This window comes from Bos grunniens, chromosome 4 (genome assembly GCF_055505025.1).
Source record: "Bos grunniens cultivar Pamir isolate PY7600 chromosome 4, Bosgru_T2T1.0, whole genome shotgun sequence".
NCBI lineage: Eukaryota > Metazoa > Chordata > Mammalia > Artiodactyla > Bovidae > Bos > Bos grunniens.
This window is the reverse complement of record NC_141168.1, coordinates 718,317-745,541: the sequence shown is the minus strand read 5'-3', so window position 1 is coordinate 745,541 and position 27,225 is coordinate 718,317. Positions and strand designations below refer to the sequence as shown.

General features: G+C 45.1%; 1 protein-coding gene across 19 annotated transcripts in view; it reads right to left on the bottom strand.

Moving 5' to 3' along the window:
• Positions 1 to 27,225, bottom strand: part of ESYT2 (extended synaptotagmin 2) — a 78,892-nt gene that overhangs the window by 36,636 nt on the left and 15,031 nt on the right. For 13 of the 19 annotated variants that reach the window (XM_086394650.1, XM_086394651.1, XM_086394653.1 and 10 more), the window contains exons 2-6: positions 10,731 to 10,772; positions 9,369 to 9,503; positions 7,024 to 7,100; positions 2,667 to 2,739; positions 2,359 to 2,448 (exon numbers count right to left, since the gene is read on the bottom strand). In XM_086394650.1, the coding sequence (XP_086250776.1) occupies positions 2,359 to 2,448; positions 2,667 to 2,739; positions 7,024 to 7,100; positions 9,369 to 9,503; positions 10,731 to 10,772 (417 nt within the window). Of the gene's footprint in view, positions 1 to 2,358; positions 2,449 to 2,666; positions 2,740 to 7,023; positions 7,101 to 9,368; positions 9,504 to 10,730; positions 10,773 to 11,069; positions 11,184 to 20,062; positions 20,174 to 24,569; positions 24,803 to 27,225 lie in introns of those variants that run through there. The other 6 variants (XM_086394655.1, XM_086394659.1, XM_086394656.1 and 3 more) reach the window with 5 other exon arrangements.

Sequence of the window (27,225 nt, the reverse complement as noted above, 5' to 3'; positions counted from 1 at the left end):
CATGCTCATTCTGTTTTTAAAGTCCCCCCTTCATCCTCCTTCTTTGCTTAATGTACATCAACTGCTTGCTCCTTGGAAGAAAAGCTATGACAAATGTAGACAGCGTACTAAAAAACGGAGACATCACTTTGCTGACAACGGTCCATCTAGTCAAAGCTACGGTTTTTCCAGTGGTCACGAATGGATGTGAGTTGGACCATAAAGAAGGCAGAGAGCCGAAGCTTTTGAACTGTGGTGTTGGAGAAGACTCTTGAGAGTCCCTTGGATTGCAAGAAGATCAAACCAGTCACTCCTAAAGGAAATTAGTCCTAAATATTCATTGGAAGGACTGATGCTGAAGCTGAAGCTCCAGTACTTTAGCCCCTGATGCGAACAGCTGACTCATCTGAAAAGACCCTGATGCTGGGAAGGATTGAAGGCGGGAGGAGAAGCGGCCGGCAGAGAATGAGATGGTTGGATGGCATCACCAGCTCGATGGCCATGAGTTTGAGTAAACTCTGGGAGTTGGTGATGGACAGGGAGGCCTGGCGTGCTGCAGTCCATGGGGTCACAAAGAGTCGGACACGGCTGAGCGACTGAACAATAACAACGTCAATTGCTGGAGTCCTAGCTAGATGGATTCAATTTCTTTTCACAATCACTCTTAAAGGAAGATATTAATTCCATTTTATAGATGAAGAAACTCAATCTGCGGATCACAGACTCAGAAGACATGTGCTTTGCTACCAGGGAGGACCCCTCGGATAAACACATTCAGAGTGAGCCCAGACCACCTCCTGGAGAAGTTCTAGAAAAGGCCTCCCAATTCAGTCTAGTCTAATCCACACTCCTGAGATGAACCTAAATGTGACCTAAGGATTCTGAAACACCCTCAAGAGCATACCCCAGAGGCAATGCCAATAATGTCAAGTCAGCATGAGTGGGTGGCCACCAATTTCTGGGACATGTCCAATGGCAGACAGTGGGTCTCCCTGGCTTTTCCCAGAACCTTCATCCAAGCTTACCAAACCTTGACCTCTGCTGTCAGGACCCACCAGAATGCTAAACCTACGTATAGGAAAATGTTTTATTTCTTAAATACTTGAAGACTTCTGTATGCCAGGTACTATACTGAGTATTTTTACCCACTGACATTTAGTTGTCAAATCTAATCTTTTACCGGAGGTATTATTGTACTCTCCATGTTACTGATGGGGAAACTGAGGCTTACAGAAATCAAAAACAGTTGGGCCTCAGTGTCCAAGGATCCCAGCTCCATCTCCTCAGATTTAACCAATAATGGATCAAAAGTGTTCAGAAAGAAAAAATATTCCAGAAAGTTCCAAAAAGCGAAACTTGAATCTGCTGCACTAAGGCAACCATTTACATAGCATTTACATTTCAACTATTTACACAGAAGTTACACTGTATTAGGTGTTACTACTGATCTGGAGATGATGTAAAGGATGCAAGAGGCTGTGCAGAGGTTATGAGCAAACACTGCCATTTACTAAGGAACCTGAGCATCTGTGGACCGTGGTTGTGGGAGTCCTGGGGCCATCCCCTGTGGAGACCGGTGGCGGGAGACGGCAGTCTGATCAAAGAACAGGAGGAACCGAGAGTGGGAAGTGAGGCTGGGAGGCCTGCTTCCATCACTGAGCCTGAAATGGGGCAGCACATCCATCCATGCGCTCCACGAGGGCAGCATTTCAGAAACTTGCAGTTTTGTTTTTTATAAAGCAAGTAGCACATTATCAAAACTAAACAAATCAACAAGCAAAATAGTGTACAAAAGTTTCACATTCAAAGATTTCCATATGTCTAAATCATCCAGTCAAAATCCCAAAATCTTTGTTTTTCACTGTGGTGGGGAAGGACTTGGCAGACGGCAGGGAACTGTGCTCTGATATTTTCCAGATGAAAGTGACCGAAAAAGTCCCTTTTCTGTGAAGATTGTGCTTAGGGGCTGTAATTCACCACATAAAGGTACCAGTGATTCTCAACCTCTCACAGCCACATCCTGCTTTTCTGAGTGCTAAAATTTCATTTGGAAATTCGTATTATAACGTTATTTTTACTTTTTGGCTGTGCGGCGTGCAGGATCTAGCTCCCTGAACAGGATAGAATCCCCACCCCCTGCAGTGGAAGTATTGAGTCTCAACCACTGGACCACCAGCAAATTCCCAAACGTATTAGTTTTATAATGAGGAAAAAGTTGTCTATCAAGAGATGTTAAAGCATAAAGAGATGAAAACATACAGGATTCATGCCTCAAAGGGAATAAAGTGAGATAAGCTCTTTTTCTTCACTCTGTTCTTTGGTATGCACACATTCTTGTCAGTGAATGGGAAGAAGAGAATGAAATAAACCTTGACTTACTGGCTTCCTAAGGAAGAAGATAGACAAAGCTCCTACTAAGGGCATGTCTCCAATCAATGGTTCCAGGATCACCCGCATTGTACCATGAATCTAAATTTAAATGGGAAAACAAAGCATTAATGGAAATAATTTCACAGCCCCTTACTGACTCAAAAGGAGGATGCAAGATCCTGACAGTGATTCCTGAGCATATGACTTCAGGCTTCTCTAACTTCAAAGAAATTCTGAGTTAATAAAAACTTCACAATTTTCTTCCTGAATAGAGCGCAGAGAATCTGATAAGAAAATGAAACTTAAAAAAGCCTTACCTGTATACTCTGCACACCAGCTCTACAAAAATATCGCTTGATCTCCAGATCGATCTCACAATTCCCTACAAAACTAGCAAAGAAAAAGTTCTGATTACATTCTCTTCATCATCACAGACCCAAGCTACAGAATCTGAATACAGTGCTAGTAAAGCCACCAAAACTGGACTGTAGGCAAGCTGTAACCTGCAGGCCAGCTGGGCCAGAGTCCCAGCACCTGGGCTGCGGCAGCCACAGCCCCCAGAGTCAGCACGGCCACACGGAGGGCGAGGCTGGCTGCCTGGCCAGAGGTCTTGGAACAAATGTCACTTCTCAAAGGGCAGCTTCTGGAGCAGTCTCTTGATGGAGTATAGTTTTCATTTGTCTCATAAATAACTCTGTTTAAAACATACACAAAGCTTAGATCATATTTCATCACAAACAATGTGCCCATGCTCCCCCACCGTGAGAAACCAGCAGTGCTCAGGCCCTCAGAGACATTACACCTGTTCGAGGCATCAGTTTTACTCAGCAACTGTCCCTTCAATCGTTAATGTGAACACCCATGAACACTGTGTGACGCTGCATGGAAGGCTTCACCTGTCTTTATAAAAACGTGACAGGCCCATAATATTTTTGTGGAACCTGAATGGTTTGATGCCCACCCTTGATTCTAGAAGCAGATCATCTTGCTCCTGCCCTGGAGCATCGGGAGGAATCTGATAATCACAACAGACAGTGTCTAAGCACATGAGCAAAATATCAACAGAAGGCATCTGGGATGAAAGTCTGCCAACAGTCACATTCCTGCCTTAAAAGTCACTGGCAATGGCACCCCACTCCAGTACTCTTGCCTGGAAAATCCCATGAACAGAGGAGCCAGGAAGGCTGCAGTCCATGGGGTCTCTGAGGGTCGGACACCACTGAGCGACTTCCCTTTCACTTTTCACTTTCATGCATTGGAGAAGGAAATGGCAACCCACTCCAGTGTTCTTGCCTGGAGAGTCCCAGGGATGGGGGAGCCTGATGGGCTGCCGTCTATGGGGTCGCACAGAGTCAGACACAACTGAAGCATTTTGTGTGTGTGTGTGTGTATAGATTCTTTTGGTGAAGAAGGTGCACGCGATCAAGGACACATTTTGGTAGAAGGCTGCTAGCAGTCACAAGAAGCAGACGTCTTCGTTAATGATTGTAGAGTTTTTCTAGCTATGAGAAGATGAAAGAAACTGGGCTCATAAAATCTTCTCTTGAAAATATCGAACTGCTTGAAAGTCAGTTCTGCCAGTCTTCTGAGAGCACAGAGGGCCTCATTCCTGGTCTCTGCTCTGAACTCCTTTCAGGGGTGTGGAAGGGCAGTGACCACAGTGGCTGGGTGACCTCATCCTTGTAGAGGCAGATGGCGAATGACAAGTTTTCTCCACATACCCTAAGACGTGATCATTTTATGTTCTATTATCTCTCAATTACTCCTTCCCCAACTCTACAGGCAGTGATCTAGTTACGGTTCTTGTCTGGAACATAGGAAAAAGTAGAATGCAGACTGCTTCAGAGACATAAATGTCTGAGCTGCATAACTTGCATATGCTGCTATGTCTGCTGAAACCACAAAAGCCAGACTGCAGTCTTCAAAATGGCATCAGGTAACAGACTCATTTCAGTGTTTGTTTAACAAACGTGTATCAAGGGCTCCCTCAGTGATGGAATAAGAGAACAGGGTTCCCACCCCCTGAAGCTCACCCTCAGCCTGTGGACAGCCTTGCCAGGTACAGCTGACCCCAAGACAAACACGGGGCTACGTCTTTTACTCCACTCATGACAGCAGTATTTGCAGTGGTGCCAAATGTGTTGAAGACGCAGAGTTTTCCCATATTACATCATCATAACACTCTACGCTTCTTTCTAAAATAAAGGCAATTGGTATGGACTCTGTTCATTTACTACATTAATACACTTTAGAAACTCAAAGATGACATGATAAAAAAAATGACCCTTAATCAAAACAAAACCAACCCTGCTGAGCCATGTCAGTCAGTAGTTGGCACACAGCTGGGCAGGGGCCTCACAAAGCCATAAGCAGGTTCTTGAAGGACAAAGACAAGAGCCAGAGAAGCCCTCTACCACCAGGAAAGGCAGTTGGCAGACCCCTAATCAATTTTTCCCTATTATTTTTTATCGTGGTAAAATATACATAGCATTACCATCTCACTCATTCTGAAGCGCAAGGCGTGGCATTAAGCACATTCAGACTGCTGTGCAACCACCACCACCATCATTTCCAGAACTCTCTTCATCCTGCAAAACTGAGACTCTATGCCCCTCACGCAGTGACTTACATCCTCCCCCCGTCACCGGCAGCCTGCATCCTGCTCTGTCTCTGTGGGTCTGCTCCTCGAGAGGTCTCCCACAGCGGGAATCACACACCATCTCTTTGTGACTGTCCTGCTTCATTTAGCATGATGTCCCCAAGGTCTGCCCATCCCACTGTAGCTGGATGGACACTGCCCACTGTGGCACTGTGCCACTCCTTCTCTGAACAGCCTGAACGATGCTCTCCTGTATGCACACAACACGCCTTCTTACCCATCCAACAGTCAGCGAACACCTGGGTTGCTTCCAGGTTTTAGCTGTGGTGAACAAAGCTGCTATGAACTGAAGTATACAATCACCCCTCTGGGATTTTGTTTTCCACCCTTCTGGGTACGCACCCAGAAGGGGAAGTGCTGGGTCATATAGTCATTGTTCCTTGTTTTAAGGAGACACCACTGTTTCTACAGCAACCGTGCCCTTTGTATTCCCACCACCAACGTGCAGGGGCTCCCATCTCTGCACACTCTCACCCACCACTCTGGGTTGACAGCTGCTGTCTGATGGGTGTGAGGCGCCGCCTCTCGGGTGTTAGCAGTGGCGTCTGCACCCTCTCACGCGCCTGTGAACACTAGTCTATCTGCTTTGGAGAAACGTCCATTCCAGCCCCTTGCTCCTTTCTGAATCACGTTAATTGTTTTTTTGTTGTTGTTGTTGAGTTGTAGCAGTTCTTTATATATTCTGGATCTCAATCCTTTATTATATATTTGATTATATGCGTACATCTGATTGCACTGATTCTATAGATTACTTTGAGTGTTGGCTTTTAACAATATTAAGTCTTCCAAACCACAAACATGAGCTGTATCTCTATGTATTCATGTCGTCTTTAATTTTTCACATCAGTGTTTTGTAGTATTCATTGTACAAGTCTTTCACCGCTTCAGTTAATTTCTAAGTATTTTATTCTTGTTTCTACCGTAAATGAAATTTTCTTAACTTCCTTTCTGGACTTGTTTATTGTTAATGTATAGAATGCAACTATACATTTTTTTGCACGGATTTTGTATCCTTCTACTTTACTACTGCTTCCTTTCCAACAATGTCTGCATTTTGATTTCTTCACACCTAGTTGCTCTGGAAGAGCTTCCAGTGCCGTGCTGGACAACAGTGGTGACGGGGTCCTTGCCGAGCTCCTGAGCTCAGAGGAGTCGTCTCAATTTCTCACCACTGAGCATGCTGCTTGCTGGGGACACATGCCGAGTGCTCCAAGTGCAATAAACAAGCCCAGCAAGCTGACACTGTTTCTGTCTGTGCCCTAGGTGTTTTTATCATCAGAGTGTTGAATTTCAACAAATGCTTTTTCTGCATCAACTGAGATGATGAGGTGGTTTTCCCCTTCACTCTTAATACTGTGGAGTATTACATTGATCACTTACGATGAACCATCCTTACATTCTGGAAATAAATCTCACTTATTCATGGTGTATAATCCTTTCACTATGTTGCTGAATTCAGTTTGTGAGCATTTTCTTGACGATTATGGCATCAATGTTCACAAGGGATATGGGCCTGTAGTTTTCTTGCAGTGCCTTTAATTTCTTTTATTTTAACATGTTCTACGAATGGCAGTTATCTAAGCTGCTGCTGCTAAGTCATTTCAATCGTGTCCGACTCTGTGCGACCCCATAGACGGCAGCCCACCAGGCTCTCCCATCCCTGGGATTCTCCAGGCAAAAACAATGGAGTGGGTTGCCATGTCCTTCTCCAATGTATGAAAGTGAAAAGTGAAAGTGAAGTCGCTCAGTCGTGTCCGACTCTTCGAGACCCCATGGACTGCAGCCTACCAGGCTCCTCCGTCCATGGGATTTTCCAGGCAAGAGTACTGGAATGGGTTGCCATTGCCTTCTCCTATCAGGGACTAAAACCAGAAAAGCTAAGTTTAGGTCCTCAACAAGAAGCTAGTCCAATTCCAACAAATAGCAGTAAGATATGTGCTCATTCTATTCTCTACTTTATGGGCACAGCTAAGTCACATCACACACCAGTAACTACGACAGACACACAAACTTACCTGATCTGAAGGTCCAGAATAATCTGCCTTTTATCCACATTCTCAGTATACACCTTAACACCATTGATCCTGAGGGGCTGAAACAAAAATTGGCTTCTTTAAAACATAGGAAGGGTAAAGAACACCAAACTCTGTGACCCAGCAGAGCTGAGAAGACGAGCCTGGGTCCCAGGCCCGGGCGGGAACATTCTGCTTCATGATGCTGTCGTCTCACCCCCAGGACGCCGGGGGCCTCTGGCCCTGAGCACCCTCATCTGTAAGACACTCAGGAGGGTCCTGCAGACTGAGAGCGGCCCACAGGATGTGGGACCAGCAGGCCATAGAGCGCTGCCTAGCTTAGCAGGCGCTCGGGGCCGTGATCCGGCTTCACTGCCGCCCCAGGACCCTCAGTCCTTGCCTCCTCCAGGGGACTCTGACCCATTCCCTCTAGTCCACCCTTAATACCCTGTCTAAAACAGAAGTTCTTCTCATTTTATCTTTATGTCATAACTTTCTATTTTTTAATATTTTTATAAAAACGGAACTTTTTGAGTGAATCAAAAATATTAACTATATTTTCAACAGATAATACAGGCAATAAGGTGAGAATCAAATGACTATAAAAAGAAAAGGCAGACAATAATAAATTTTATATTTCAACATCATTTCAGAATCTTTTCCCAATTTACTGATTTGAGACCCCCTTCTAAGAAAGTTCGAAACATGACAGCTGGACATGAAAAACTCAAGCTGAAGAACCACCGGGTGCCCACGCTCACTCTGACAGTGAGGGTGTCCTGAAGTCTGATCGCCCAGTCGGCCGCAGGAGCAGACTCCAGGCCCACGCTGCCACCACCCCAGGTCGCAGGGTCTCCGCTCAGGCTCCCGTGCCCCCTCCGGTCCCTGCATCAGACGCCTGGGTCCTCTATTCCTACGAGAAGTCCAAGCACCCTGTGACACTGAGCTCTCTGACCAAACCTGCACTACTCTCAACATTCCTACCTTTTGTCAGCATTAAGTTGAAAGTACACACACAAACATGAATGTAATTCTTTCTGAGACAAACTCAGTTGGAGCAAGAATTCCAAATCTGCATGAACATGAGTGTGCCTGACTGTAAGACACAGCCTGAGTGTTATTTTAAAAGAAAAGAAGGGGGCAGGGCAGGAGGAGGACACGCCTCTGAAACCGTCTGTAACCATCAAAACGCACGCTATTCACCACCCGCCCTTCACAGAAAACCTTGCAACCCCCATTTCATATTCATGTGGCATTCCGGTTTCTAACTGTGCATTCCCACTTGTCGTGGTCCCTTTAAGGGACTGAGGTGAAGTGGAAACGAGAGGCAGTGTCCCACAGGAGTCCTGCGCTGGCCCCATGAGCTGAACAGGGACCACGTCCAAAACGGCAGCACGCTGCAGACTCAGCCAGGAGGGCAAACAGCCTGCACGACCCAGCTGGGCAGGACACACACGCCTGTCTCTGCACAAAGATGGACCTCGACAAGGAAAGGCGACTGACACCTGGGAGTGTGGGCTGGGAGGGAGCCTGGGGCAGGGACACAGCTGGGGTCACGGTCCTCTGCCCCGCCCCCTGGAGCATCCGCAACAGGACGCAGCACGGGGAAGGTGCTCGTGGGGCTCTGCAGCTGCTGACCCCTGGCTGTCGAGTTAGGATTCTGCAGGGTCGCAGTGTGGCCAAAAAATAAACTAAAAAAAAGTACTGTTGAACTCTGAACTCTTATTAGGCATAAAAACAATGTTACCTTGAAATTAATAAAACATTATGTGTCAATTATGCCTCGATAGAAAAAATGCTACCTTCAGCGGTTGCCGGTTACTGTGAACACTGACTTAACAAAATAAAAAGGAAACTTGCTGTTATGGTGGTCCCGAGGCTTCCAGCAGTGTTGGAATCAGTGACCATCCTCTGTATATGACTCGACTCCAAGAACAAGGTCCACCTTCCCCTTCCCCTGTGTCACTAAAGCGGTGCTGCGAGCCCAGCACTGGAGCCCCGAGTTGCTGTTTTGAAACATGGGGGTGGGAGCGGGGGCTCCTTCCAGCTTGTGTCAACCATTAGTGAGTTTCCACAGAAACCCCGTCTCCTGCAGGACAGTACAAAGGTAACTGTGATGGGAGAACGTGCGGCTGAGGGGCCCGCAGGTGGACCTGGACTGACAGAGGCAGCCCCGCGCACAAAGGAGGCGAGTCCCGACAGAGGAGAGACCCCGAGACAGGAGACCCAGGGAGGGCCTGCGCACACAGCCAGCCTTCCAGAAAACAGCTCGCTCTAGAAAGCAATGTGAAGTGGCTTAGCCTTCTCTCCAGTGGTGCACAGGTAAGAAAGCCCGAGAGGAGACAAACCTGCTGCCCCAGGTCCACCCTCGTGAAGCTGAAGGTGCTGAGGTGGGTGTGTGCGCCCCGCACGGCCGGCTCTATGGTTTCTCGAAACAACTTCTCTATAAACTGGCAAATAAAAGGCCACATGTGTTTTACAGTCTGGAAAAGAGAAGGAGTTCAGGTTAAACATGGCTCAGCTGGTAAAGAACCCACCTGCAATGAGGGAGACCTGGGTTCAATCCCTGGGTTGGGAAGATCCCCTGCAGAAGGGAAAGGCTACCCACTCCAGTATTCTGGCCTGGAGAATTCCATGGACTGTATAGTCTGTGGGGTCACAAAGACTTGGACATGACTGAGTGACTTTCACTCAGTCAAACAAATAGTACAGTATCTAAATCATCATGAAAAATCACGCTCGTACAGTTTACCAGAATTTTTGAAAGGCAAAAGCAGGGGGTGTCCTTTTTTGTTATGCAAAAACAGCATCTAAAATTTAAAAATGTATTATAACAATAAACTATTGATTAACCAACCTGTATATTGCAGGAATTAGTTATTTGAGTTAAATATTTTGTTTATGCATATCAGCACATTTAATCATTACTAAAAAGTCAGAAAGGGGCTTCCCCAGTGGCTCATCAGTAAACAATCTGCCTGCAATGCAGGAGCCACAGGAGACAAGGGTTCGATCCTTGGGTCGGGAAGATCCCCTTTAGTAGTGCATGGCGACTCACTCAAATATTCTTGCCTGGAGAATCCCGTGGATAGAAGAGCCTGGTGGGTTATAATCAATGGGGTCAAAGAGCTGGATATGACTGAAGCAACTTGGTATGCACAAACAGTCAGATAATCCTGTAATTTCAACTCAGTGCTAAAAACTTTCTAAAACTGTGTTGTTCTTAACAAACATTAATGAGTTCTCTTTAAGGACGGACTAACTTCCAGTGATTACGTTACGGGTAATCATCACCTACATTAGTTTTTACTACAATTCTAAGGATATATAAAATACAGAGATAAAAGAGATGTATTTCAAAGTATAATGATTTAAAAACATAACCTTTTTAAAAAGGCTAGATTTCTTGGGAGTTATCCCCCTCTTCATAAGAATGTTCTAAAATTTTCACTCACGACTATCATCAAAGTGAGGAGACACAGGGCCAAATGTCCAACTATGAGAGTATTATTAGCTTTCCATGTCAAAGACACAGTTTGCACTGCTTAGAAAAGCAAAGTAACGTCTCAGTTATTTTGAGAGCAGAAGCCAACCCGCTAAGTCCAAATGAGTTCACATATTGTCAACATCCAAATCCCCAAATATGGAAAGGTGGCATCTCACCCTCTAATTCCCACTGATATCTGGTGTTTCGTGCACTCTTCTCTTACCTTATTTAGCCATTCTGCTCTCTCAGTGTCTGGAAAATGAACCTAAGAGAAAAACATACACACGACTTAGCAACTCCTGACAACTCTAAGTAAAATGTCACACAGGCCAGTTAGTATTCTTACTGTATATCTACTCTATGTCTGCGGCTCTTTCACCCCGTGCTGGGAAACCTTCCACAGAAGCGTGTGGCCCAGGCCCTCATGTTGTGAGGACACTCTGAAACCCCTGCCCACCTCCCCGCTGGCCTGAAGAGCACCCACAGAGCCCGAAACCTCGAGCTCATCCCTTAGCACCCCCACCCTCCGTAGGCCTCCAGGCTCAGAGCCTCAGAAGCCCACCTTTCTCTTCCCCTTTTGGCCCAAAGGAGACGGCACACAATGTTCCTTAATTGGCCCCTCTCCACAGAGTCTCCCAAACGAGGATTATAATTACAGTTCTCCATGATGGGGCCTGTATACTGGAGAAAATAAGTGGAGAGGTAGGGAAAAAAAAAAACAACCCTACTTAGAAATAGCTGAGAAAGTGCTCTTTTTGTCATTAAAACAATCCCTGCAGAAAAAAGGCTAAAGCAGTTTTGAGCAGGGAGTTGTCTAAGAAATGCTCCCATTCCCTTCCAAGAAAGAACACAATGGCCACACGAACATTCTGAAAATTGCTCTGGGGCCCAACGACAGCCTGGAGTACAGACTGGAGTGCGGCAGTTTTGTCCTGGGGACTGGGGGTGGAGGGGGAGGGCAGGGCCCAACGTGGCCACACCGACTCCTCTCAGTAACATACACGCTGCAGCCAGTACGAGCCAAGCCCCATCCCAGCCTCCGGCTGAGAGCAGCTGCTCAGCAAACATTATTCTAGGGTACGTGCCCAAGAAGATGCTTCCTTGAGGACCAATTCCACCTCTGAGCCTTGGTCCCCGAGCACAAACCAGGACAGCCAGGTCCTGGCTGGTGAGACCACTGTCTCCACGTCTGTCACGGCCGCACAGATCCACCTTCCTCGAGCCCACATGCCTAAGACTTGCCCCTTCATGCCGCAGGATGGGACGCCCTTAATCTTCATGAATCCCAGGGGTGGGCTGGTATGCCTGCAACAAATTTTTCTAAATTAAGTTTTAGCTTGAACCCATTCTGGAACAAAACCAAATAGATGGCAACCTTCCAGAATTAAGGAAAAGGCTCAAGAGTTGAGAAAGATGATGCTTAAGAAGCAGAGATTTAGGAAAGGATGCTGGCGATGCTGCTCCTGTCTGGAGGTCACGTCGCTGCAGAGGAGCCATTTCTACCTGAGGGGAACCGGAGCACAGAAAGGACTGCACTTCCCCCAGAGGCAGGAGGCTGCGGGGCTGGAGAAAGCTGAGGGCTCTCCAGACCAGCCAGACTAGGTTGCAAGAGATTTAGATCTGGCATGAGGGGTCGGGGGTTGGGGGGCGATGAGGGCAAGGTCTCTTCAAGGTCTTTCAGGTGAACGATTTGGAGGAGCAGAAAGTGAGGAAAGGCAGACGCTGAGGGCTGGCCGATAGACATATCATAAATCTCCCCTGAACTAGGTTTCTGGAGATCAAGGTGAACAATACGACTAAACTATAAACTATTTTTGTGTGTTGTTGTTTAGTCGCTCAGTCGTGTCCAACTCTTTGTGACCCCACAGGCTGTGGCAGAAATCCAGGCTTCCCTGTCCTTCACCATCTCCCAGGGTTTGCTCAAACTCATGTCCATGGAGTCAGTGATGCCATCCAACCATTTTTGTATAAAATTATATGAGTAACTACCATTTGGGTTCCCCAGGTGGTGCTAGTGGTAAAGAATCTGCCTGCCAGTGCAGGTGATGCAAGAGTTGGGGGTTCGATCCCGGGTCGGGAAGGTCCCCTGGAGGAGGGCATGGCAACCCAGTCCAGGATTGTTGCCTGGAGAATCCCACGGACATAGAAGCCTTGTGGGCTACAGTCTACGGGGTCACAAAGAGATGGACATGGCTGAGCTACTGAGCACCGGACTGAACTACCGTTTACTGAGTATAAACTGCTATGTATGTAGCAGGTGCTGCGCTAAGTTAGTCAGACACATTCCCTGAGTTAATTCTTACAACAAATCTACAAATTGGGACTATTACTATCCCAAATTTACAGGACAGCTACTAGTGACAGAATGAGGATGAAAAACCAGATTGTCTGCCTGTGCTCTTGGCCACTCTGCTACGAAGGGAAGTGGCAAGTGCATGGAGATCACCATTCGTAGAGCACGCTGAACCCTCACGAGAACACACCCCCTTAAAGAGCAGAACCTGCAAGTCTGATTTCATGTCTTAAAATGTACGAGATCCTGAGTGGTAGCCAGAAGTAGGAAATGTGTGTTTAACGGTGATTTATCTAGAGGTGGACCATAAAGGCTGAACGCTGAAGAACTGATGCTTTCAAACTGTGGTGTTGGAAAAGACTCTTGAAGAGTCCCTCGGACTGCAAGGAGATCCAACCAGTCCATCCTAAAGGAGATCAGTCCTGGGTGTTCATTGGAAGGACTGATGCTGAAGCTGAAGCTTCAATATTGTGGCCACCTGATGCAAAGAGCTGACTCATTGGAAAAGACCTTGACACTGGGAAAGACTGAAGGCGGGAGAAGAGGCTGGAAAAGATGCGATGGTTGGATGGCATTACTGACTCCATGGACATGAGTTTGAGCAAGCTCCAGGAGATGGTGAAGGACAGGAAAGCCTGGCATGCTGCAGTCCATGGGGTCGCAGAGTCAGACATGACTGAGTAACTGAACAACAAGAATCTACGCTCCAGAGGTTGTACAAATCCTGAAACAGCTGATGGCGAAGTTCAGAAAACCAGACAGCACTTCACAATAAAACACTATTAGCAGACCTAGTATTCCACCCAAGACTCACAACAGAGCAATTTAAGACTGGTTTTACTTAACATTCACACTTGCCACGGCAAAGAGCTAGTGTCCAAGAACACGAAATAATGATGAAGTAGTAATGACAAAATTCCATGTGCATCCATCCACCCTGTGAACCAGCAATCCCATTTCTCAGAATCTGGCCTAGGAGAACGATGCATGTGCGGCATGCCGGGAGCGGCCACCACTGCCCTGAGCGGCAGGGTGGGACAGACGTGCCCACACGTGAGGGCTGCACAGCTACAGGAGCGAGGAGTGGTCCAGGGCGGGGGCTGCCAGAGCTGCTGGAATACTTCTGTGGAGTAACTCCCAAGATTTGTTTTCAGTGAAAATACAGAGAAAAGCAGCTACAACTGGCTACCATTCATTCAGGGGAGTGGGGTGGAGGGAGAAGGTGTATATAATAAAGTTTTAAAATAAAAATTAACTTAAAAACTTAAAAACACGGTTCCCAAGGAAGGGGACAAGAGAGGAGAGACGAGAACAGGAGAAGGGCCCAAGGTGGAAGTGAGCTCCCCCGTCCGCGCCCACCCGGCCCTGTTCCCTGTGGGAACAGCTGTCCCACAGTCACCGCACAGACAGGCCTTGAGGTTCACCAGCAGGGGCAGGGCACATCCTCAGCTCCCGCCTCCCCGTCCAACTCTTCAAATCCTCAAGACACTTACATGGCTCCTTTCTACTTTCCCAGCGTCAGAGAACTCCTTCACCGACCAAACGAGGGACTTAATTTACCAACTGGGCCCTTGTCGGTCCCTCTGTCTTCCAGTCAGTTCAGTTCAGTCGCTCATTCATGTCCAACTCTTTGCAACCCCATGAACCACCTCCCTGTCCATCACCAACTCCCGGAGCCTGCTCAAACTCATGTCTATCAAGTTGGTGATGCCATCCAACCATCTCATCCTCTGTTGTCCCCTTCTCCTCCTGCCTTCAATCTTTCCTAGCATCAGGGTCTTTTCCATTCAGCAGCTCTTCGCATCAGGTGGCCAAAGTACTGGAGTTTCAGCTTCAACATCAGTCCTTCCAATGAACACCCAGGATTGATCTCCTTTAGGATGGACTGGTTGGATCTCCTTGATGTCCAAGAGACTCTCAAGTCTTCTCCAACACCACAGTTCAAAACCATCAATTCTTCGGCACTCAGCTTTCTTTATAGTCCAACTCTCACATCCATACATGACTACTGGAAAAAGCATAGCTTTGACTAGACGGACCTTTGTCAGTAAAGAAATGTCTCTGCTTTTTAATACACATGGCATCCAGTCCCATCACTTCGTGGGAAATAGATAGGGAAACAGTGGAAACAGTGTCATACTTTATTTTGGGGGGCTCCAAAATCACTGCAGATGGTGACTGCAGCCATGAAATTAAAAGACGCTTACTCCTTGGAAGGAAAGTTATGACCAACCTAGATAGCATATTCAAAAGCAGAGACATTACTTTGCCAACAAAGGTCCGTCTAGTCAAGGCTATGGTTTTTCCTGTGGTCATGTATGGATGTGAGAGTTGGACTGTGAAGAAGGCTGAGTGCCGAAGAACTGATGCTTTTGAACTGTGGTGCTGGAGAAGACTCTTGAAGAGTCCCTTGGACTGCAAGGAGATCCAAACAGTCCATTCTGAAGGAGATCAGCCCTGGGATTTCTTTGGAAGGAATGATGCTAAAACTGAAACTCCAGTACTTTGGCCACCTCATGCGAAGAGTTGACTCACTGGAAAAGACTCTGATGCTGGGAGAGATTGGGGGCAGGAGGAGAAGGGGACGACAAAGGATGAGCTGGCTGGATGGCATCACCGACTCGATGGACGTGAGTCTGGGTGAACTCTGGGAGTTGGTGATGGACAGGGAGGCCTGTGTGCTGCAATTCATGGGGTCTCAAAGAGTCGGACACGACTGAGCGACTGAACTGAACTGAACTAGGTTTGTCACAGTTTTTCTTCCAAGGAGCAAGTCAGTACAGCAGACCAAATTCACCTGTGCAAATATCATTCAATGAACTTCTACTTTCAGTGAAAGCATTTCAAGAAATTACTATGTTTGGTAATAAAGTACTGCCAAACTTTCCAATTAATGAAAATGTACTAAATAGAGGTCACATATTCTTAAAAACACTGGTATATTTCTCTGTGTACATATAAACATACTTTTATATACGTTATACATGCTTATGAGTGTACAGAAAAACTGCAAAAACACACATCAAACTAGTGTAACAAGGACCGGAGTGAGGATTTTACTTTTTCCTCTATTTCTATACATTTGAACTATGTGTAAGAAGCATAAACTACTTTTCCAGTTATTAGTCTAACTTAAGATTAAAACCAAGAATTTTCTAACACAGGAAGTAGTGTTTTATATAATAAGTAACTCAAACTGTGTAACAAGAGTTTTCACAAAATTGATTTTGAACATATTGATTATATCAGCAAGAATACTTGGAAACAAGATTTTCTTATAATACAAGTAACCTACTCTAAATCTGATTTGAAAAAAATTTTTTTTCTGAATCCTCAAGTTTTAAAGCTAAAATATAACTACGTTGAAACAAACATCTTAATGACCAAATACAATAACTCCTGCAAAACTATTCAAAAATATAATATCTGCTTTCTCTAACATAACGTGATTTCTTCAAGTTCACTGATATTCCTCAAGCCATTCCTGCTAACAAACCATCAACTCCTATGTATCCTGTCACACACCTCAGGCAAAACACACCAGTCCCTTGAGTCACCTACACCTAATAAGAGAACTTCTCTACTCACCACCAATGGCAACCCACTCCAATGTTCTTGCCTGGAGAATCCCAGGGACGGGAGCCTCGTGGGCTGCCATCTATGGGGTCGCACAGAGTCAGACATGACTGAAGCGACTTAGCAGCAGCTACTCACCACCATGCACCAGGAAAGAGTACAGTTCACCTGGTGTAAATTCTGACTCTGTTACTGCATTTTCATCACTGTGCTATTCCTTAATCTACCGCAAATGTACAGACTGTTCTTTTAGAAAAACAGGTTGAAGAAGTCACTTTTCAGTTAGTTGGGTCTGGCGCTGTGCCCAGGGCCAGGGACATAATGCAGAACTGGGTGTGGTCATGTCCTTGGGAGGCTCACACTGGCAAGGACAGGTGTGGCCACCAGCCTAGGAGGGAAGGACAGTACAGGCTGGGGAGGGCCTGATGCTGCCTCTAAGAGTCCATGAGAGATTTAGGAAGATAGCATGTGACATGGGTTTGATGAGATTAGCTGGGGTCTGCCATGCAAAGAAACAGTACATTCTAAGCAAAAAAATGGAGCATGTAATTTACTCTGGCTGGACCAAGACAACGGAAGAATGGTAGGTGCTGAAGCTGGAAAATCAGGTCAGGACCAGCCCGATGTGCCTTCTGTGCCACACATAGAGGAGCACGGATTTTGTTCTACTGGCAACGGGTCAACCTGAGGGTTTTCAGAAGAAAAATTACATAAGATTAATATTTGAGGAACTCTATCCTGTAACTACCAGAGGAGAGGGCAGAGAAACCATCTGCGCAAGTAAGCTTTCAAGGGAAGAGAACGGGCTTACATCACTAAAGTTTATATAAGAAGAATTTGAAAATCAAGCCATCTCTTAGTAGAGAATCCCAAGACATTCAACAATTCTGTGGTTTTTAATTTATAAGAGATTGTTTCAAAGTGCCAAAGAAAAAGAATATTTCAAAATGGAATAAAATAAACCTGTTACCACATTTTAATTCTGTTTACTGCTTCTCACTAACACATACTCACAGACATTTGTTTATGTTCCACAAAACAATTTAAAGTAGCAAAAACCTCAGAGAGAGAGGTAAAGATGTACAGGGAAAATAGAAAATGTGTCCCCAAAGCATAGAGGAATAATGAACACATGTCATTTGGTTGTAAATCATTTTCAAAAATCCAAAGAAGAAGAAGAAAATCCACTCAAATCTCTATACGTCTAATTATGAAACATGTTTTCATATTTATTATTCATAGTATCTTTACAAACTAGAAATAACCATTGTAGGAGCACCGAAATTTTGACTTTACTTAAGAGTTGAAACTAAGAAATCTCTTTAATCTTTTCTTCAAAAAGAACAAAGGCATATTTTCGATTCTAATATGATGTTGATATTATCAAAGCTGCTTGCTTAGGAAAAATAAACCCAAGACACAACGCTGACTGTATGCCAGAACCCTGCAAACAGTGCCTTTTTTTAATCTTCACAACAACCTTGTCAGCAGTCCATGCACCACCTAACAGATATGGAAACACAGTCTCTCCAGGGATAATCTGTTCAAAGTCCCAAGGGAACAAGTGAGTTAGAGGGAAGAGGCCCAGACCCCATGACTGTAAGTTCTCCCTGAAGCATAAAGGATGGAACCAATTTACACACAGCTGACATCTTCTACTTAAATCCTATTTCCCCCACTTCTGAACATGAAGTAATGTTTGGAACTGAAGCTAAACAGAGGACTCTCTTCTGGGAGACCCTGCTGATGGTCAGCACTCGTGCAGACATCTCTGTTCAGCCCAAGACAACCACACACAGTGCAGCGGGCGCCTCCTGGGGCTGCAGAGAACCCCGCTGAAACCTGCGAGCACCATTAGCACTGAAACTGCGGTGGAAAGTAACTCACTCCTTTATTTAAACATCTAAAAGAATTAGTCAAGGTCTGGGAAATCCAAGTAAAGACGGCCTATCTACTACACTGGAAGCATTACTGATTTAACATCTTTAAGTAAAATACAAAAGATAATGGATAAAATGAGCAATTTAGAAATGAAATGTCATTAAACTTCAAACAGTAAACTGGCCAATCAAGCCAGGACTGCCTGGAGAAGCCAGGATCTGGGAGATGCTGTCAATGATGGAGAAAGATGGACACCAGTCCAAGAGAAGGCCAGAAACCGTTCTCCCTCTGTGGACCCTGGGTCAATCAGATACCTACAGGTCTCTATACCAGTGCTTTCAGAAAACCACGTGTGACTGGCCTGCTGCGATGAACTGGGGCCCTGGGAGCATCTGTATGTGGCCTGGAGGAAAGTCCCTCAAAATCTCTTTATGCTATGTAATTACGATGGGAAAAAAGTATCAGAGACACTAACAAATACTGACACTGGAGAGAACTTTCAAATAAGAGGGTCTAAACAAAGTTTAAACGGCACCAGCATCTTGCAGGCCCATGCCAGCTCTTTCCAGTACCGCAGAGGGGGACTCTGAGCATCCTCAAGACTGGCTGGGGAGCATGTTAGGAGAAAATGACTCAAACGCAAAGTGGCATCAGCTAAATGTATGGCCTCTAATTTTTTTATATTAAAACTTCTTTATCCATTTCGCACATGGGTTATTAAACCATCTCTGTCTTTAAAGCCTCACAATTCCCAGTTTCAATCTGCTGCCTCCCATCTTCTCCAGAGATTCAGCGTGCATGGAAATTGGAAAAATAGGGCCAAGAAATCTTAATGATATTTTTTTCTAAATACCGGGACACTTTCTCCTAATAGCTACTTCTATAAAGAATAAAGTATTCAAGGCTAAAAACGTGGGGGAGGAATGTCTCTCAGAATCTCTGTCAAATGGTAGCAGCAGGGCCAAATTACTCCTTTGGAGGGTAAAAAAACAACTTGGTTCATCTATGTCTAGTGCACAAAAAAGTAGGCAATCAATCCACAGTCACACAGTAAATACAGCAATTAATATTTTTCAACCTCCACAATTACTATTTTCTTGGTTGGTTTGATCAGCTTTATGTAGACTTTGATTACTTTCCACTACCTATTTTTGCAGATCAGGAAACAGTAAAATAAAAATTAAAAAGCTTGGCTTGGGGAATTTCTCAGTGGTCCAGTGGTTAGGACTCTGTGCTTCCGCTGCAGGGGCCATGGGTTCAATCCCTGTCAGGTAACTAAAATCTCGTGTGCCACATGGCATGGCCAAAAGAAAAACAAAGCTAGGTCTATCCCAGCATGATTTCTATAATTAAGAAAGCTGTCCAAATTATGTGAAAACAAACTTACTTCTAATTCACTAAAGAGAATGTCACTGTGAGGCTCCTATAATCTCATACATCGCTGTGTTAGACACACTATTTATCTATCCATTTAATTTTGAAGGGGGCTTAAATTTCAGTGCATGCATAGAATGATTAAGGGGATTTAAGCCAGGACTCAGAATCAATGGCTGGGTCAAAACAGGGATACAAGAAAACAAGCAAAAGCAAAAAAAAAAAAAACCAACAGGGATGCATCATGACTTCCACCCAGGAGAACAATCAGACATCCCCCTTCATCAAAATACTAATGCCAAGAGGTTTAATGCCTTACATATAGATGCATGTCTGTGATATTTTTCAAAGACTTGAAGCATATTTTAATAAAATTCTAAAGTCATTGACATATTCTTTCCGTAAATGCTAAAAAGAAAAAAAAAACTTACACAAGGAAATTGCTTGACAAGCTTGGTTTAAAGTTGAAGTTTTGGCATGAGACATATCTCACAAATTAAAATGAGTCCAACAACAGGAAACATGTCTTCTCATCTTCTTTGCTAAACACATAAGACAATATGGTTGTTTTTTATTTTAAATTCAAATCGAAAGCTACCATTCAAATTTACAAGCTTACATCTTGATTGGAATGGACAAGAAGATAGAGAGGTAATTATTGCGCTGAATTAACTGGACACATTCTTTGTACTAAGTGGAATCAACCCAGCTTTGTTCTGTTATAAAAATGAAAAGGAAAGGAAAAGGGAAAGAAGGGAGGGAAGGAGGAAGGGAAGAAAGAACCTATGAGACTATGATGTTGTGATGCTGGGGTTAAATTTACAGATTACAGAACGGACAGGTATACCAAACATCTACACGGAATCAGAAGTCACCTTATGTTTGAAATTTTACTATAAATTTTTCATTTTCAAGAAATAAGCTTAGTACCATGCAATATTTATTAAAATTTTAAATACTCTTCTAAGGAGAAAAAGCAACTCTGTATGTAATTAAACATTAACACAGAGTGACTTCCGGCAGTATTTCACTTCTGTAGATATCTACACAATTATCCTGGGGGAAAACTACCATTGTAATAAGTGCAGCAAAATCTTAGAGCTCTGAGAAATTATACTGGAAAAATGTATGGGAGTTTTTTTGTGGGGAGAGGTGTTTGTTTTGGTTTTGTTTTTTCAAATGCAAATTCAGAAAAGCCATGAATAAATCTTTTGATTTACAGTAAAGAAATATATGGTATTTCTAAAAGCTTAATTTCATTCTCTCACACTGACACAAATATCTCAAAAGTTATGAGAATGAAGTCAGAGAAATTTATGAACCTAAAACCTTATTGTTTTCTCCTTTCATTCCTCTATTTGTATGCAATAGAGAAACAACAGAGACTCCAGCACCTGAAAGCACTGAGACTTTTCCCTGAATATAATCATTTATCTTTACTGGATGTTTGAGACCAACGTTCCAGCACATCCCTCAGTGCTTGTCTGTAATTAACTGTGATCACGGAATACAGAAATAACTAAAAACAAAAATTAAAAAGAAACCCTTCAGTTTTGGTGTTACAGTGATAACCCAGGGAGAAATACCATAGCTTACCTTATCATTCTTTGTTTTCCATACAAGAATCTCAGGGGGAAAAAAACTACAAAAATTTTCATAATCTCTTGATCAAATCCCAAACTCTGTCCAATTTTTCCTAGAAAAACCCACTAGTTTATTCACCATAAATGCAAATTATATAGAAACCAGTAACTAGATCATAAGATCACTCTCATTTTTTTTCTTTTGAAATAATTACAGATATTGCAAAAGAGCAATATTACAACAGAAAGCCCCTGTGTGCACTTCACCCAGACTTCCCCAGTGGTTATATATTATACAACTAGAGTACATCACCACAAGAGGGAATGGACGGGTATCTCTGTTTATCGCCGTTTATCTATCAACCCATCACCATTGTATCTATCAATCACATCACCTCTCTCATTTTCTATCACCTATCTACAGACCTCTATCATCTATCACATGGGTTGTCCAAGCCACAAGGACTGCACAGTGTCTGATTCCACAGGCATGGACACCCAGAAAAGGGAAGCCTTGATACAGAAGGGAGACTAGCAGTTGCCTGAGGCTGGCATAAGGAAGGCGGAGGGAGTGGAGAGTGAGTGCCAGTGCTTATGGACAAAAACATTCTAAAATTAGATTTTGATGATGGTTACACAATGAAAAGGAGAACATCAAAGCTGTATACTGTCACCCTACTTATTTAACTTATACGCACTGTACATCATGAGAAACATTGGGCTGGAAGGAGCACAAGCTGGAATCAAGATTGCCGGGAGAAATGTCAATAACCTCACATATGCAGATGACACCACCCTTATGGAAGAAAGTGAAGAGGAACTAAAAAGCCTCTTGATGAAAGTGAAAAAGGAGTGAAAAAGTTGGCTTAAAGCTCAACATTCAGAAAACGAAGATCATGGCATCTGGTCCCATCACTTCATAGAAAATAGATGGGGAAACAGTGGAAACAGTGTCAGACTTTATTTTGGGGGGCTCCAAAATCACTGTAGATGGTGACTGCAGCCATGGAATTAAAAGACACTTACTCCTTGGAAGGAAAGTTATGACCAACCTGCTGCTGCTGCTGCTGCTAAGTCACTTCAGTCGTGTCCGACTCTGTGCAACCCCATAGACGGCAGCCAACCAGGCTCCCCTGTCCCTGGGATTCTCCAGGCAAGAACACTGGAGTGGGCTGCCATTTCCTTCTCCAATGCATGAAAGTGAAAAGTGAAAGTGAAGTCACTTCAGTCGCGTCCGACCCTTAGTGACCCCATGGACTGTAGCCTACCAGGCTCCTCCGTCCATGGGATTTTCTAGCCAAGAGTACTGGAGTCGGGTGCCATCGCCTTCTCCGATGACCAACCTAGACAGCATATTAAAAAGCAGAGACATTACTTTGCCAATAAAGGTCCGTCTAGTCAAGGCTATGGTTTTTCCAGTGGTCATGTATGGATGTGAGAGGTGGACTGTGAAGAAAGCTGAGTGCCAAAGAACTGATGCTTTGAACTGCGCTGTTGGAGAAGACTCTTGAGGGTCCCTTGGACTGCAAGGAGATCCAACCAGTCCATTCTAAAGGAGATCAGTCCTGGGTGTTCTTTGGAAGGAATGACGCTTAAGTTGAAACTCCAGTACTTTGGCCACCTCATGCAAAGAGTTGACTCATTGGAAAAGACTCTGATGCTGGGAGGGATTGGGGGCAAGAGGAAAAGGGGATGACAGAGGATGAGATGGCTGGATGGCATCACCGATTTGATGGACGTGAGTTTGAGTGAAGTCTGGGAGTTGGTGATGGACAGGGAGGCCTGGTGTGCTGCAATTCATGGGGTCGCAAAGAGCTGGACAGGACTGAGTGACTGAACTGAACTGACACAATCTTGTGAATGTAACAAAAATCTGAACCATATATAGCTGACTCCTGAACAGTTTAGGGGTTAGAGGAGCTGACCCTCTGCCCAGCCAAAAATCTGCATATAATTTACAGTCAGTCCTCCGAATCCTCAGTTCCAACTGACCATGGATCATGTAGTATTGTGTCCTCATGTGGATCAATATTTCCCCAAATAACACCACCACCAAATAAGTGACTGCAGAGTCCCAAGGCAAACCAGTAGCTTGACTCAGAGCTGTCAGTGGATTAGCCAGCAAGTGAGGACACACTGGTGATGTTTCAGCCTTAAAGGACCCTGGTCCACTCACTGGTGAAGGAAGAGCAGTCACACCACTGGGGCCCCCAGATGATTCCTGAAGTTAAAAGCTGTTTATACACCAGAACCAAAGTACTTCCTGAGGCCATAAAACTATGAGAATAAACTGCGTTGTCATACGATCCACAGTGTATACAACAACAAACGCTTGTCCTTCCTGACAGCCAGCTGCTCCTTCCCTCACCCCCTCTAGCTTCCTCCTCAGCACACTAATGCCCGCTGCCCACCTGAAAGCAGCCTCTCCCCTTGTCTGCACTGCCCTGCTCACCGCTGCCCCTCCCTGAAGGCCCGACTCCTGGCTCGTTTCCTGTTTTGTCTCTAAGGCTGTGCAGGAACCTGACAGGTGAACCACTGTGCTTCCTCCCTACTCGGCAGGCGAAGAATCCGAGTACCAGAAAGCGGGTGCTAGCCAGAAGCCACGGAGCACAGGCGGGCACGCCGAGGCTGGCCTCCAATGCAACTCTGGCACCAGGCCGGGTCCTGAGGTCCCTGAGACAGTGCCGGGCCAAACTGTTCCAGGGGCCAGGTTCCCGGCCCCTCCTTACACAGGAGGGACTCTAGTGAAAAGTTCTAAAATCCATTTTTCAAAACTCTTTTCTCTGCTATTTGTAACACTCCCAGTGTTTTCAGGCTGTCTTCGTCCTGAAGCTACAAAGCATAAAATGCAAGAAACAGTGCTCACCACTCATAAAGATATGAGTCGACTAAGTGGTCAAGCTAAACAGGTATTTCCAAGAGTTTACCAGACCTGCTGGGTGGCGTTTCACAGGTAAAATAAGTGAAGCCCTGACTGGAGTTTTTCTACAGCTGTTTACGTCAAGCCTCACTGCTTAAAATTTACCTCACACCTTGGGCAGTATTTTCCTGAAAACAACAATTACAACAAACCCCCCAAACCATGAAACCCACCTAAATTTAAAATATTTACCCAGAGAAATATTTTGAAACAAATTACACGCCTAAAACTCAACCTCCGCCCTCTGTCTTCTAAACCTATCTCCCAACAGAAACTATCGGTTCTTCCAACTTTCACATGGAAATATACTAGAGTTCAAATCTATTTTTTCCCTAAAAATAACACTGGCTTCCAGATATGATGATCAGAGCACCTTGCAGCAGCCCATCTGCTGAGAACATGAGAAACCCAGAAGAGACCCAAGTGCACGCCTACCTGAGGTCACAGGGCACTCAAGGCGCGAAGGACGAGGACACAGGGCAGAAGGCGCGCAGGGCAGTGAGGAGGCACTCTGCGGTGCCTCTCCCCCAGCGCTGTGGTACCAGAGGTTGAGAAACCCGGAGGAATGCAGCTGAGAAGCCAGATGAGCTGACAGAAACCTCACCAGACCAGGGAGACAGGAACTGGAGTTCAGGTCAGCTGAGCGACACTCTGAGCGCCCAGACCCTGGGTGGGGAGGGTGTTGGGGTTGGGAGGAGAGGCCAACTAAGCTTCCCTTCAGGCATCTGCCAAATTCCTGAACTACCGAGGGCAAGAAGCTAGTCTATAAAAAGCAAACTAGAGCTTTTGGCAGGTGTCCTGCACTGAGAAAGCACAGCCTGGACTCTGAGAGAGGCTGGAAGGGACCCGGTCAACAGGGCAGGTCCTCTTCTGTTACGGGCTCCGGTACAGCCTCCACTGTAGGGAACCCGGAGCACAGTTGGGTCCAGATCAGAGAGCACTCCTCCCTACCAACCCGCCCTCAGGCCAACTCAAACCTGCTGGGCTAAGGCGTCTGTTCCCTCTGCCTTTAGCGGTTGGGGTGCAGATCTCCGGAGGAGGGGAACGAAGATGGCTTGGGGCAGTGGCAGAGCCAGCACGGGTTCACAGCCAGTTCCCAGGACTGCCGACTGCCAGGGTACACTGTCCCACCATGGTCGTTTCACGCTACGAGACAATCTCACCCTGTGAAGCTGGGAGGAAGTGCATGTGGGAAGGTGACATTAGTCACTGGAGAATGCAGAATTATCCACAGTGACATCCCAGTTCACACACTCTATGATGACTTGCAATCAAAAAACAGAAAATAATATGTGTTTGCAGGCAGGTGCAGGAATTAGAACCTTTTTGCATTGCTGGTGAGTCTATAAAGTATTCCCACCATTATGGAAAGCAGTTTAGCAGCTCCTCCAAAAGTTAAACCCATCAATTTCACTTCTAGGTATATACCCTCCAAAACTGAACACAAGTATTCAAACAAAAATGTGAACATCAATGTTCAGAACACAACTCTTAATAGCCAAAAGACAGAAACAACCCAAAAAGTTCTTCAAAGGATGAAAAGATAAACAAAGCGGAGCATACCTGTAAAACGGAACGTTATTCAGCCATAAAATAAGAGGTATGCTATAGGGTAAGATCTTAAAACGGAGAAGGCAATGGCACCCCACTCCAGTACTCTTGCCTGGAAAATCCCATGGACGGAGGAGCCTGGTGGGCCGCAGTCCACGGGATCGCCAAGAGTCGGACAAGACTCAGCGACTTCCCTTTCACTTTTCACTTTCATGCATTGGAGAAGGCAATGGCAACCCACCCCAGTGTTCTTGCCTGGAGAATCCCAGGGACGGGGGAGCCTCGTGCGCTGCCGTCTATGGGGTCGCACAGAGTCGGAGACGACTGAAGCAACTGAGCAGCAGCAGCAGCAAGATCTTAAAAATGTTACGCTAAGTGAAAGACACAAAAGTTCACATATTGTATGATTCCATCTATATGAAACATTAAGAAAAGGTAAAATTAGAAAGACAGAAACATATGTGATGGCACAACCACGGGGAGGGTGAAATGCATCATGATTGCTAGTACAGGCTTTCTTTTGGGTGATGAAAACTTGGGGGACCAGATAGAGGTGATGGCTGCACAACACTATGAAGGTACTAAATGACCCTGAATAATTTTATGTTACTTGAAACCTTCTGCAGTAAGAATAAAAGAAATGAACTATCATGCCAGGAAAAAATAAGAATAAATCTTAAAACATATGTTGCGAAGAGAGACAGAAGCCAACCTGAAAACACTACACTGTATGATTCCAACTCCCTGAGGTACTGGAAACGGTAAAAAGGTAAGTGGCCACCAAGAAGGTCAGGGATGGGGAGGAAGGAAGACTAGCTAGAGCCTCCTCATGTAAACCCAGGGACTTTACTTAATCATGTATCACACTGTTTCAATAACTGCAACAAATGTAGCACACTAATACAAGATGCCAACTCAAGAAACTGCCTGCAGGGGGGATATGGGAACTGTATCTGCTTGACTTTTCTGTAAACCAAGTAGAGAAAACCTGTTGCTGTCCAACTTGCATTAAAGTAAGTATTAATGTGACCTTTTCAGGTAGAAAGAAAATGATCCCACACAAAAACGTGGAAATGGAAGAAGGTCCTGTCACAATTATAGAGACAAAAAATGCCTTGGAAGGAAAGTTATGACCAACCTAGACAGCATATTAAAAAGCAGAGACATTACTTTGCCAAAAGGTCCATCTAGTCAAGGCTATGGTTTTTCCAGTGGTCATGTATGGTTGTGAGAGTTGGACTGTGAAGAAAGCTGAGGGCGAAGAATTGATGCTTTTCAACTGTGGTGTTGGAGAAGACTCTTGAGAGTCCCTTGGACTGCAAGGAGATCCAACCAGTCCATCCTAAGGGAGATCAGTCCTGGGTGTTCATTGGAAGGACTGATGCTGAAGCTGAAACTCCAATACTTTGGCCACCTGATGCAAAGAGTTGACTCACTGGAAAAGACTCTGATGCTGGGAGGGATTGGGGACAGGAGGAGAAGAGGATGACAGAGGATGAGACGGCTGAAAGGCATCACCGACTCGATGGACACGAGCTTG